Raw genomic sequence first — 14425 nt, 5'->3', positions numbered from 1 at the left:
GAGTGTGCTGTGAATTTATCTCACACCTTAACACTGAATTTCCTGACATCCATGCAGTTCCCTAAGCTCCCTCGTGTTATCATAATTTAACATCTTGTGAGCAAACCCATACCTGAATGGTTATTTTCTATTGAGAGTCACCTTACACAGCCATGTATCAAAACAAACATTTATTGTTGCTCTCTCATGCTCTCCTTTGGGTGTTTACATGACTACCGCCAGGTCTGAGATTATTGTGTTGGAACCTATTTCCATGTGACAGCCGCAGTGCAGATACTTGTCGATACACTGGTGTTGAATGCTAATCACCACTACAGTCTGGGAACAATTGCCAGCGACGTCACTTATCACTAGAATGAACAGAAAGGCCTTAATTGCCTTATCATGTGCTTTGTGCTTCCTGCTGGAATGGCTAGAAATCACTAGAAAATACTAGAAGGGATAAAATAATCATAAACCTGTATGAATTTCAATAGTTAATAATAAAAGCAGTTCCAAAAGTCACTTAAGGAACTCATTACTCTTCTTCATAGATACAATTCTGATGCTGTTCAAAAAAGCATCCTGATTACTTGTATGAAAACTGAATTGAACACAGGTTATGAATAAAATGCATTAAAATATGTAATGTGGTATATAGACAAGACACAAAGCATACATTTCACTTAGTTTGTATATTTAGCTACATTACTTGACAATATTCTCATAGAACAACTTTCTATAAACATAAGTACTTTTTGCTATTGAAAAGTCATTTAAAGTTTATAGACTACACTATAACTCTTATAATATAAAATTCATAGAACAGATGCAAAGCAGGTGCTTCTCTTATGCTAATTAAACAAAATGCTCAAATAGTATTTCCTGTAAATAAAAGCACTTCTTCCTTTTTCTCTTAATGATCATCAGGGCATACTTATAATAATAAAAAAAAAGGCAGGAAAGAAAATAAAAATAGTAAGAACCATTTAAAAACAATCTCTACACTCATTTTCAAAACCTTCCAATTAAAGTGAACAAAATACTAAAATTAAGAGAGAGAATAAAAGCTGAACAGAGCTCATAAAATATCCCTAGCTGTCGGCAAAGATTTTATCTTTGTCATTTAATGATGATGAAGCCAAGTAACTGTTGCTGGAATGGAAGCAGGCTGATGAAGAAGGCTTTCAAATTGAAGTGAAGGATATCACAATCTATATTTTTCTTAGTAGGTCTTCTACCTGTACAATTTCTTTCTAAATTCCATTACTTTCTGTATTTGACATCCCTTTCAATAGATGTCATGTTTTGATCAAAGGTATAATGCTTTAATACACTTCTGTTCATGTTAAATTGTTTGTTCATACACCAGCAAGTCCTAAGCAGTTCACAAAATATCAGAAAATCAGTAATTAGTAACAGTGTAAACTTCCAGGGAAAATTAGCTCATGTAGGAAACTTTTCTGGCATTTAACGTTATTTGTGCAAGATCTGATAGCGACATTCAGCTAACTGGAACAGACTGTGTGAACTCTTAGCATATACTAAATACTTACATTATTTGAACACAGAGTACATTAAGTTTAACAATACATTAAAAATAAATAAGGTATTTATTAAGCATGGATAAGTTCTAAAAAGTCTGATATGTAGCAATTTTAACAATTTTCATAGGGAAGACAAAGATAATGTGAGAATTTGTGGACACAATGAACTGGACAGTCACTTTTCCAGTTAAATAAAAATAAAACTAGTATAATCAACATGCTACTAAAAGGACAGTTTATGCATTCAAAACTATGATATGAATTAAACTTACTTAGATGTGTTTAGCATGTTTTTGGAGAGATTCAATTTTACTTCATTTTTCATCAATAAATTTTCCATTTTTAATATTTTTATATTTAAATAATGCCCCTGTGTTACTGTCCACAAGCACATTTCAAACTTCTCAAATAAAGAAGTCTGTTTACCATTCCTGGATTGAATTCCAGCTATTTAAGTGTGGGTTTAGGGGTAATTCTATCATAATTTGAAACTGATCCAGGAAGTAAATACGTGTGTGCATATATACATAAACATATAAAAACCAGGAGTAACTCTGTCTACAAACACACCAGTTTTGTACCCTTGCAATTTATCAAACGGAAAAAAAACCCCAACTATTTTAAAAGATGCTGTGCTTTCATCAGAGGTTTTAACGAAGCCCACCAAAATAAATTTAAAGAAGCAAAATGTTTTCCATTTAATTTACCAATTTCTAACAAGAGTTAGATATCTATGGTTATGGGTGTATATATGTGAATGAACGAATAAATCCTTAACCCACCATATCTTTTTCTCCAGTTTGCAAGCTGTCACCCGTGAAAAGTATGGTGTAGATGGTAGGATGATACTGTACCTGATTGGCTCTGGAGGTGGTCATGGGATCAGATGGAGAGGACTTGGTGGTAGTTGGGGAAGATGGCAATGTCTGGGAACAAAGCAGTTCAGGAGCAAATCAACCTTTCAAGCCTTAGACTGAACAGTTAAAAAAATAAATAAACCAACAAAATAACATAACTAGAAAATTAAAATAAATAAAAAATGCCTAAGACAAAAATCTTTCTCCTACTCATTGGAACTTAATGGAATTTAAAGTCAATTGGGTAAATAATGCATGTAAATACGCATGCTTATGCATGTAAAAACAAATTCATGACTTGAAATCAAGATGGTGAACTCACATAAATACTAAAAAATATGCTGACCACACGAGGAATAAATTCTTTCCTCTCTCTTCCTCTTGGGGAAAATGAAGACTATAAGTAAACAAAAATTCCAGCAAGTTCAATGAGCACACTAGAAACAGTTATCAGTCTACAAACAAACAGGGCCAATGTCTGAAAGAAGTTAAGAGACATTTACTCTGGCACTTTATAATGCACCATTCTACAGCAAGGACTTATAGCCAGCAAACTGTGTTCCATACCTTAGAACAGTTACGCTGAAGCTACTGAGTTTTTGGCAATATTCTTACTGCTAAAATATTCATTGATCTTTTTTTAATCTAGAAGCAGGTGAAAAAATGTAAGCATCAATCTCATGATGGATGAACATGCAACTAATACCTTCATAATAAATAACTATAAAATATTTATGATTAGTGTTAAAAATGTTCATTTAGTTGGGCAAAGGTCAATAGCTTATTATAGTTCTGTGTTCAAAATAAACACAAAAAAGAATTAAGAGTCATATTTATTGATCATGTTTTCTAAATAATATACATAAGCTTAACATTAATTCTTGAACATATTAAAAAAGCACTGCTCTGTTTAAAAATTTTATATACACATTTCTTCTTTAAAAGTATTAGAGCCTGACAGAAAAACTCTTCTTTTCTTTTTATAAATGTAGTGAAAAAGTAAAATTCCAATTTTCAAAACATAACATACAATACTTATTCAAAGCATGTTTTTTGACATCTTTGCAATATATAAATATTATAAAATATCAAAAATTACACTATTTTTATGTCAAGAAATAAGATGTTAAAGTGCTATACAATGGAATTTATCATATGGTCATATAGTTACTAACCAAAACTATTTAGAAATAAATAAAACAAAATTTCACACTTTCAGCAGTTCTGTTACTTACAATCATTGACAGTCCCTCATAAAATAGGTATACATACTTTTGCACTAAAACTCTTAATGCATATGAGAAAGCTGGGACACTGTGAATGCATAAAGTTGTGTATTAGCAAAATATGGGCTTGTACATATGCACACACAAATATTTTAGATGTATGTTAAACAGTACGAAGATCCATTTTTCATAGTTTATACATAAACAGGCAGTCAAAACAGGAAAAATAAAATCTTAAGAAACAGATCCCTATTTTGTCTTTCCAACTCGTAACTCATGTTGTAAAAGAATAAAAACAAAAGAAAACATACACAGCTTAAGCATCAACTGGGGCTCTTTCAAGATGGTTACGTAGAAAATGGCATCATCTATAGGACATTATAAAAAATATGTAGCTTGGCAAAATGCTATTGGTCAGTAGGCACTAGACATTGTAAAAATCAAGGCAATTATAAAGGACTCTCCCATGTCTTTCTGTACCAAAAGTGGGACCATTCAGGAAGGGCTGGAATTATTTAGCAAAAGATGTGTCTGATTCCACAATAGTACATGGCTAAGGCTATTCAGCTACAGAATTATCCTTCTGATTTTAGTGAGATGATGCAGTATTTCCCTTGCCAAGGTCTGAAATTGCAATGAACTGATTTTCATAATTTAAGGGTAAACAGGAAAAAAAATACAAAAAATCAACCCAAAACAAAACAAAAAAAAAAAAAAACCCAACCAAAAAGAATGGAGAATTGTTTATTATCCCAATAGGTTTTCTTTCTTATAGCTAGGTGTTAAACTCCCATTCTGAACTACCAAAAAGAAAAAATGATTACTAGTATATTTGACTAAAATATTTCAGAAAACTGATAGTTTGTGTTACCAACACTACTGCTAAGTAGGGCATATCATAGTGTATATTGTTATGGTATGCCAGGTTACTTATTAAAAGTAAAAATAGTTTGTTCTTCACAGTTGTTATCAAACCTAACTAGGGGATTTATAGGGAAATATGTAGAACAATTTAACACTGAATAATGACAATCACTGATACAACAAATTATTTATAAGAAACTGGAAATCTCTAAGATTTCAATCCATAGCAATCTTTCTAAAGCACAGAAATATATGGCCGTGATGAAAAAAGGAATGATGATAATCATTTCAGGTGACTTGAGCTATAACGTCTATTAAGTAGAAGAATTTAATTATTTATTTTAGCAAAAGCCTGTTTAAAACACAATGGGAAAAAGGAGATTAATAAATTTAAAAGCAAAGACTGTATTAATGAACAAGAATCAACTATGGAAAAATACCATTTATACCAAAATAAATGGCAAAATACTGAAAATAATAGCTTTTTGACGTGTTTTTTGTCCTTTTATTTCTTTGTATATCAGGTTGTTTCGATCTGAGGCTTAATCTCTCCTACATTGTTTACTGACATAACTGCTTTCATTTTTTCACACACACAGACACATATATATATATATAGAAAAGAATTGACAGTGGTTTGTAAAAATTCATCCCTTTTCATGTTTCTATATAATTCTGGAGATACACCTATTTATTTCTTACATATCAAAATAACACAAAGTGATTTCTCAAACACTAAAAACCCCACTAGAAACAAGCATTTGGAGTTTGTATTGAGTTTTCACTGGCTGATAAGTAATTTATTGATACAGCCTCAATTGCTTTGCAAAAAACTTTTCAGCAAAATTGAGTCTTAAAGAAAGTTGGATAGAACTCAATATTCTGATTTATTATGCAGCATAGAATGTTTTTGTTTTTAAATTGGAAAGTCTTTTTCGTTAGGCAAACACTCAAATTATGTAGTTATTAGGTTTCTGAGAATGAGATGTTTAAGAGATTAGAAATCATAAAATGAATTTACATTACAAGTTTCAATTTTTGAGTCTGCCACTTCCATACTGAAATTGTAGGTTGACTACTGGCAAGGTTATAGAAAAAAAGAATTTCTATTGCACACAACTTCCATGACATGCAGAGTGATTTTAAGGTGTTTCTTGAACAGTATGGTCTGAGCCATTATGAAATTAAACTTCTCTGTTTTCTTAAATACTATTACCTTTCCTACTATTTATAAGACAATGAGTTACAGGTTAGAGTCCATTGTTTGTTTTAACTTTACATTACTAGAACATGTATTTGAGAAAGCAGATTTTAAGTATTTAAAAACTAGCTTAATTTTAGAAATAAAATTCTGTTTGAGTCATACTTGTAGTATTTTCTTAAAGTCCAAGAAAATAAAACTATTTTTTTGTGCTCACAAATATTGACTATACTTTGAGAGACTGCGCTCAGGGAGCACAACACACTAAAGGGTGCAGAAATATAGTTAAAGCATCACAATTGCATCCTTGATGTTTTTTGATTAACAGAGTGAAGATATAGCTGTATCATGGCAGAAGAGATTACATACAGTCCATCTGCACAGGGTTTCAAAAGGTCTCTGAGTCTTCTTTCGATTACAATGACACCCTTATATATATATATATTTACACCAAAAAAAATCACTACTTACACCATGGGTAATAAATAATAAAACGGTACTGAGACAATTAACTTAATTCTCAGTACTTACTACTATATTTGTATAAATATAGGAGTAGACAGAAAAGGTAGGGAATTAAATACTATTTGAAACAGGGTTAGAGATATTAAAGCATAGAAAAAACATATTTTAAATAGGAAGGGGGGGACTGTATTTACACCTTACCAATTTCTAGTTTCTCACTGCAGAGCTTGCCAAACAAAAGAAATATTGGTAATAAAATTACCTGCAATAAATAACTATTAGGACTAATCTGAGTTTCAGTCCTGCATATATTAATAGTTGTGCTTTTAATCACTGAAATTAGTGTGATAAAACTAATTTGCTTAAGTGAATATTTTAATGCACTTTAAGAAAAGGTGTTATCTTTTAAATATTGTATTAAACAGTTGAATACCATCTGCAGCTAAAATGAGAAACAGAGAGCACTGCAAGGCCCCATTGTTCTGAACAACCTAAAAGGCTGACTTGTTAGAGCTCCAACACTATTAGAGATAAACCTTTCTTAACAGACCACTTGCTTTGCAAAACAGTCTTTACATCTAGTGTGATCTCCTTTAATCTGTAACTTTGGCAAAAGACTCTCATCTTGGAGATGACTGTATAAATATTTAACACATTTCAAAAAATAGAATTTGGAAAAAGAAATAATCAAGGATTAGTAATTTCCTTACAATTCAGACTGTAAAAAGGCTACTTTGATGACTTCAGTTATGTATATTTTCTTTTTTGTAAAGAACAAATAAAATAAATTTTGATTATATTCAATCTCTTTGCATTTGGTTTTGCTTTCGTGTGGAAGAAGAGACAGGGAAATACCAAAAGACTAAAAGTTAACTTATCTGTATTTATGAACTCTTGGGAACCTGATTTTGAGAAAGGAAAAATGTGGTTAAGTATATGATATGGGAGAACGTTTATCTCATGTTCTGTCACAGACAAGAAGAGATAAGAAGCTTGAAGCAAACCATCAGGTGCCTTTGGATCATCAGAGCAATTCTGGATGAAAGGAATAATTTAGAATTAATATTACAGTCAAAGGGACAAAAAAGAATCAGGACCCTCTCCTTCTTCAAAACTTGTCCCTAGTACAAGATCTGGCGCTGTTACATAGAAATAACCATAAACTGAAGTATGTAACTAGGCACAGGCACAAGTAATCCTATAAGATAGGGGTTTAAGATTCATTCTAGAAGAAAAGGTCACCTTTTCTTTCTGGGCTACTTTAGAATTCAGAAAGATACACCAAAACTACAAAGCCATCAGAAGGTATGAAAAAAATTCAGAATTTTCTTAAGAACCAAAGCACTATTGAAAATTTATGCGAAGTCGAATGCTGCTGTTCATCCTCCAGCAAAATATTCTACTCTCATTCCACTTTTGAAGCACAGAAGAGTTAATAAGCAGCTATAAAGTTAACTGCATTCATAAACAGTTTTGCATACATATTGAGATCTCATTCAACAGTGCTAAAAATGAAACAAAATAAAACTAGTGATCTGCCAGCAGAATTAAGTACATGAGGGACAGGATAAAGTATACACATTTTTATGCAATGCTAAATTTTTGCCACTGGACTTAATGTACTGAACTCTCTCTCTAGTAAATAATAGCTTCTTTTTTTTTTTTTTTTTTGTTCTTGTAACTTGTGAAGATCTCTGCATATATTACTTTACATTGCAGAATGATAACTGGTATGATTTTTCACCTATGTTCACAAGTGACAAAATTCTATGAGAAACTGCTAACTAGATGAAAAGACTTTGTGACCTATGAAGTTACTTATTTTTTTGTTGCAAATGAAAACTGTAATTTTCTCATATTCTACAGTTTAATAAGATTCATCTAGGTGACAGACTGATGCATGCAATGGATGATAAAGAAAACAAAGGCTTCTCAGATGGAATAGGCATTTTAAAAAAACAATGAAGGTTTCTTAAGGAAGGAAGAATTTGAGAATATTGGTGGATAAAAGACTGAATATAATCCAGCGATGTGCACATGCTGGCCAGAAAGCAAACTGCACCCTAGCCTGCACCAGAAGTGTGTCTAGGAAGATGAGAAGTGGTTCTCTCCCTCTACTCTGCTCTGGTGAGACTCCACCTGGAGTGCTGCATCCAGCTCTGGGAGCCCCAGGATAAGAGAGACATGGACCTGCTTGAGAAGATCCAGAACAGGACCAGGAAGATGATCAGTGACTGGAGCATCTCTCCTGGGAAGACAGGCTGAGAAAATTGGCATTTTTTATCCTGGAGACAAGAAAGCTTCTTGGAGACCTTATAGCATCATTTCAGAACTTAAAATGGTCCTATAGGAAAGACTGGGACAGACTTTGTATCAGGGCCAGTAGTGACAGGACAATGGATAATGTTTTTAAACTGAAGCAGGTAGATTTAGATTCGATATTGAGGGAAAACTTACTGTGATGGTGGTGAGGCACTAGAAGAGGATGACCAGAGAAGCTGTGGATGATCCATACTTCGAACTGTTCAAGGCCAGGTTGGATGAGGCAACCTGTTCTAGTGGAAGGTCTTCCTGGCACAGGGTTTGGACCTAGATAATCTTTAATTTGCCTTCCAACTAAAACCATTCCATGATTCTATGAAGACTACTGAGTCTTTATAGCCTAAAGAACTCATATTCCAAACCAACAACCCCTTCCTCCATTTAAGCCAATATTTTCAGCTGTGTATTCTTAAACTCAGGTTCTATTTAGGTGTTTGAAAGTAAAAGTTTTTGTTTAAAAACTACGAAGGTTTCTTTTCTGTTGTTGATTAACATTTCTGGAGTAAAAGCAGCTGTTCTCAATAGAGAAACATGAAATTACTAATCTGAGTTCAGACTTTTGCAAGTTTTGAAAAAAATGACTAGCCCCATGATTAATAAACAGAAGTTTAACTCATGAGACATTAATTATATCTATTGAAAAAGCTGTAGTGATACTGATTCTAATGAAAACTTTAATTGGAACATCTACGTGTGAAAGTTTTTCTCTAGATTGACAAGGAGAAAATTCTAAATCCTTTTCTATGATTCAAAATACCTAAACATTTCATAGAATCAAAGAATGACTAAGGTTGGAAGGGATCTCAGAAGCCCAAACAGTGCAAACTCCTCCTTGCAGCAGAGTTATCTTTAAGATAGGTCCTCTTTCCTTCCATATAATCAAGGATTAGTAACTTAAAAATGCACAGTTCAGCAATGGCCATCTCTGTTTCCATGTGCTTTCTGGACAGGTTTGTAAAACATCTTCTACCTGCTACAACTGAAAGCTGGAAGAAAAATTCAACTAGCCTACAAAAAAGTTGTAATAATTTCTGAAGTAGGTGATGTGATAAGAGCTATTTAAGCAGCCTTTTCCATTGTTCATAAGGATTGCTATTAATTTAGAGGTGAAATTTAAATCTTTGCATGCTAATCACAAAGAAACAACTCAGGCTCATGATCTCTTATGAAAACAGTTTTCTGTTCCTCTGAGTTACAATATGGTTTGAAAGAGTTTGTATGACAGTGTAATGAATAAAGAGAGGAAAGGGAGGCTAGATGCTCACAGCAGTTTCTGGAAAGAAAAAGGGCACAGGAATTAGTTGGTTATTGTTCAGTGATACTTAGAAATAGCAGATGGTTGACATCTATGGAGATTGTCAGTGGTGTGTAGAGATAAAAGATACAAACATTTGTCAATGAAATATCTATCAGACCCACTTGGAGGAGAGAACTACCTGGCATCTACTGTTAAGTCCAAAGAATTAGGAGAGACAAATAAAGGTACTGAAGAAGGCTCAAAAGGAACCATACAGATTTGCTTGCAAACCTTCTGCAGCTGAAAAAGCTGAAGTTAAAGAGACAGTATGTTCAAATAGTGATTTCCATTAGCAAGGAGAAATGCCAGGCCACAGTGAGCCTCTCTGTGTCCCATGCCTTTCCTGAAGACAGAAAGGGCTGAAATTCAAGCAGTCAGCAAAGACTGACTGCCCACTACTGCCTACTGCCTTTCTTCATTGAATGAATAGCCAGAAATTTTCTTTCGTAGCTCTCTTCCATAGGGTAAGCATTGATAAAGCAGCCCAAGACGAAGAAATGCCAATGGAGAAATGAGAGCTGCATGCTCATGTAGACATGAGTGGCATTGCAAGACTTCAGCTACTGGTATCTTTAATCATGGGAGAAAGCTATATTTCTTTGATTGAAACATTTTCAGAGTTCCTAAATGAAGGTAAAATTTATTATTTCAAATCAGCTCTAAAGTTCAAATTTTCTTCAGTTTGCAATGTAATACTTTGTATGGCAATATTCTTGTGTAACTTTCTAAGACAGGAAGAACTATGTAAAAGTTTGCATAAAAGAAGAAATTGAAATTAATAAGGCTTATTTTTTTAAAAATTCAGAACTACTTGTATTAAACATTTGACTAATAATTTTAATAAAACTGTGATATGTGTGCTCCTAAAAAAATAACACTGGAGTTCTAAATCATGTTCGTTATAAAATATTATCCTCTTAAATTCTTAAATCAAGGTATTACATCTTTCATTAAGGTACAGTATACTCTGACACTGGAGGACAGATCAATTCACTGCAAATTCTACCTAAGAACTAAGTTAAAATTTCATTTCTTGGTAAGAATAATGGATTTTAGATTTGAGTCAATTTTAAATTGAGTCAATATTTATAGTGCATTAATTTATCATGAATAGATGTTGCCTCATTAAAAGAGAATTTAAACAATTCAATGTGATTAAAATTGTTTAACATATGCACATGCATATCCTCAAATATTTGAAGTTATATTATAATACACCTGTATGTATACAAGTAATATATATCAATTTTAAGACGTAGAGCTAGTACATTGTACTTTAGTCTGTGTCTTAACTTCATTGGCAGTGGCTGCATTCACTAATCCATACCTCCAGAATTTAATTAAACTTAACATTCCAAACCAACAAACTCCAAACTAAAGAAACTTTCAAAAAAGAGAAAAAAAATAAAATAAAATAAACCCCAAACAGCAAAAACTAAACATACAACCAAAACAAACCAACCAACCAATCAAAAAACAAACCCCCAAAATAAAAGAAAAGCAACCTCAACAACTTTGCAAACATATTTTCTGAAGAAGTAGTGTGGATGACAAGATATATCATCTTCAGACACAAGAGAGAAATTATTTAGGCATTTCACTAAACAGGTCTGTAATCTAGTTTCTCAGGATCTCACTGACTTACCTAAAAACTAGGTTCATTTCATTTTAAAAGGGGAAAACCACTTTTTATTGTAACAGAGAACACTCATTTCCCACTGGATTAAGAAGTATTGGCATAAAATCTAATATTTTATCAGCGGAAAAGCCACTCAAAATATAGATCAATTTCAGCTTTTTCTCTCTCTTTCAGGCATAATCATTTTCACGTCTAATAATTGAGAAAATAATCCTAAAAAATTGGGCTTTTCTTTTTAATATTTTCTTACAAATTATCTAGAGTAATTTGTATGTAAAATTATTGCATACAGAAAAAGTAAATAGTAATAAATATTGGAAATCATAAAAATTGTATATGTACAGTTTCATCCACCTAAAGCAGTCTCTTGCAAACTCATCCTGTTCAAACACATCTTCATATAAACATTCTGTGTGTGTCACTAAATACAAAGTAAAATAATGGCACAGTTACCAAATTATAGGAAACTGAATGTTGCTAGTGTAGAAGGACGAAACAATCTTTTCCCACATAGGACAGGTGAGAAACTGAAGTCTATCCTCTACAGGATAGAGAGACAAGACAAAATTTTACTAATGTTCACTCATTTCTTTCTTCATTCTTTCCTTACTCAATACAATGGAAAATAACATTAAATCCTGTATGATGCATATTTCTCATTCTCCTTACAAAGCAAATTTTTTTAAATTAATTTTTTTTATGGAAAGTTAAAGAATAAAGAATACTAGGCCAATAATAGCTTGCAAGCACATTTTGCATTACCCAAAGATTTTGAATGAAGACAATAAAAAATAGGCAAAAAAAGGCCAAAAATAACATAAAATATAATTTAAAAAACTTCCCAAGTAAATTATCCTTATATTTTCAAGTTCTTACAGGTAAAATTTTAAATTATCTAATTTAGAGTCTAAAAAAAGTTTGTTTTTTTTTATTTATATACATAAACGTAGAGAAACATTCAGTTGATCTGTGACTTTTAGTAACACTAAAGACTTACACAGGGTTCACCATTTAAGATTAAAACTCAGCAATCTGTAACTAAGACCTAGAAGTCTACTATCATCTTATACAGTAAAGAAAAGTTTATGAAAGAAACACATAAAAGCATGGCATTGAAATTTATAAAACTCTGTCTAAAAGAACTGCTGAGGAACATGGAACATGTACGTACAAGGAAAAAGAGCACCAGCAAGTTAATAAAGTATAAAATAACATTTTCTTAAAGGACATGTTATGTTTACCCCTTCCAGCACTAAAGTTTTATGACTTCTAAGGAGCTGCAGTGACTCTCTATTCCCAACCAAAAACTCACTTGTTTGATGCGGTCTGGGTTAACAGTGGTCTGAGGCTGTAGGATGCTGACAGGCTCTGTCTTGGCCACATTCTGAGGCATTTCTCGAATCTTCTCTGCAATGAAGCCATGAACTGCATTTAGTGCTTCGACTGTTCCCTGGATCAGACACACCCGCTCTGTAGTACCTGCAATTACCAAAAGGTGATCTGAGTCATGTGGATTCTTCAAGATCCCACAAAATGCTTCAACTAGAGCACAAAGATGGCACTCAACAGCAGTGCTGCAAAACAAACAAGCAATACATCCATAAATGTACAGATGAGATTTCTGAAAGATACCACACTGATGATGTGAAGGTATTTCAAACAACTCCTATTTGTGTAGATCCAACAATCACTAACTTTCCAAGACAACCTGGATAAGACCAGTTAGATTATTTATAACCTTCTTCCAAACTGAAATTGTCCTGTTTGTGCTGCAAACTATCCACACCAGTTCTAATTTATTGATTTCTTAGCTAAAAACATCTACAGGATGGCTACAGATGGATGCAGAACTGTGGAAAAATACTTCCTCATGGTTTGTTTTTTTTTTATTATGATGAGACTGGTGTTAGATGATTTTATATGGCTTTACTGTATAGGAAAAAAATACTCTTTTACATATTGGGTTACAGCTTGACACATCCTTCCTAGAGAAATAAGATAAAGCCCCCCAGTATCGATCTTAAGGATAAAAGTATGACACCTCACCAAAACAACCCATGTTCTGTATTTCACACACCAAACTTCTTAAATAGGTTCCAGAAAATCAGTTTTGATTTGAAAAACAGGATTTAACAGCAGTTGGGGAAAAAAAAACCAACAAACCCCCAAAAACCCGAAAGCAATTTCAAAAAGAATATTGTAGTTTCCAGTTTCATTCTGCAGGAATACCAACATAAGACAACCTAGATGCCCAAGTAAAACTGCTTTAAAATTTCACATAATATATACTTTCAAACACATTCTTTACACTTCCAACATACACAACTTATTGATTTTCATCACCTCACTGCTGCCTTCAAATACTAGTAGAACAGTTCTACTAACAAAAGACAATTATAACATGAGCTATCAAGGTACTAGTGTATTCCTGAAAATATAATAACATCATAATGCTGCTGATTGTGCTGCAAGGATATGCCAGACACATATATCTATTCAATGTCACTGTATAATTTGCTTCAAGACTATGGGGAGGGAGAGCAAAATAACAAATCTGAGCCATGGAATTAGCACAAAATTAAATATAATAATTATTTTCATTGACATGCTTCTATTAAATACTATTAACAAGATCACAAATTAATCTTTTCCTCACATAAAATGCATTCACTCTAAGAAAATTAAAATGGCAATGTAATGATGTGGCAAATACTAACAAGTTTGCAACAATTTCTGAAGTTCACAGCATGTCAGTTGGCCTCATTTCCACTGTACAATGTGCATGGAATCACATAGATTAGAGAAATGTGGTAAGCAACCTTTTCCTTAAAATTCCCTTCCTATCAGTTTTATATCTATATAATCAACTGTGATCAACTCATTTCAATATATGCTTCTTACAAGAGTGCAACATAGTCTTTAACTAAGAATAGTATGGTAACCTTAGGAATTTGAAAAAAAAAGAAACTGTGTTTCAATCATGTTTCATTAGTAAATGTTTCTCAGCTCCTTCTGTGGATGAACTCTA

General features: G+C 32.6%; 1 protein-coding gene across 2 annotated transcripts in view; it reads right to left on the bottom strand.

The window, feature by feature from the left end:
• NOVA1 (NOVA alternative splicing regulator 1) overlaps positions 1-14425 on the bottom strand; it is a 149020-nt gene that overhangs the window by 25266 nt on the left and 109329 nt on the right. The window contains exons 3-4 of one of the 2 annotated variants that reach the window (XM_085061984.1): positions 12710-12876; positions 2381-2452 (exon numbers count right to left, since the gene is read on the bottom strand). In XM_085061984.1, coding sequence (XP_084918110.1) covers positions 2381-2452; positions 12710-12876 — 239 coding nt within the window. The remainder of the gene's footprint in view (positions 1-2380; positions 2453-12709; positions 12877-14425) is intronic. The other variant, XM_085061986.1, reaches the window with a different exon arrangement.

Source organism: Lichenostomus cassidix, chromosome 5 (genome assembly GCF_008360975.1).
Source record: "Lichenostomus cassidix isolate B80296 chromosome 5, HeHo_3.0, whole genome shotgun sequence".
Lineage (NCBI taxonomy): Eukaryota > Metazoa > Chordata > Aves > Passeriformes > Meliphagidae > Lichenostomus > Lichenostomus cassidix.
The sequence above is the reverse complement of the archived record's forward strand: the minus strand, read 5'-3'. Positions and strand labels throughout refer to the sequence as shown.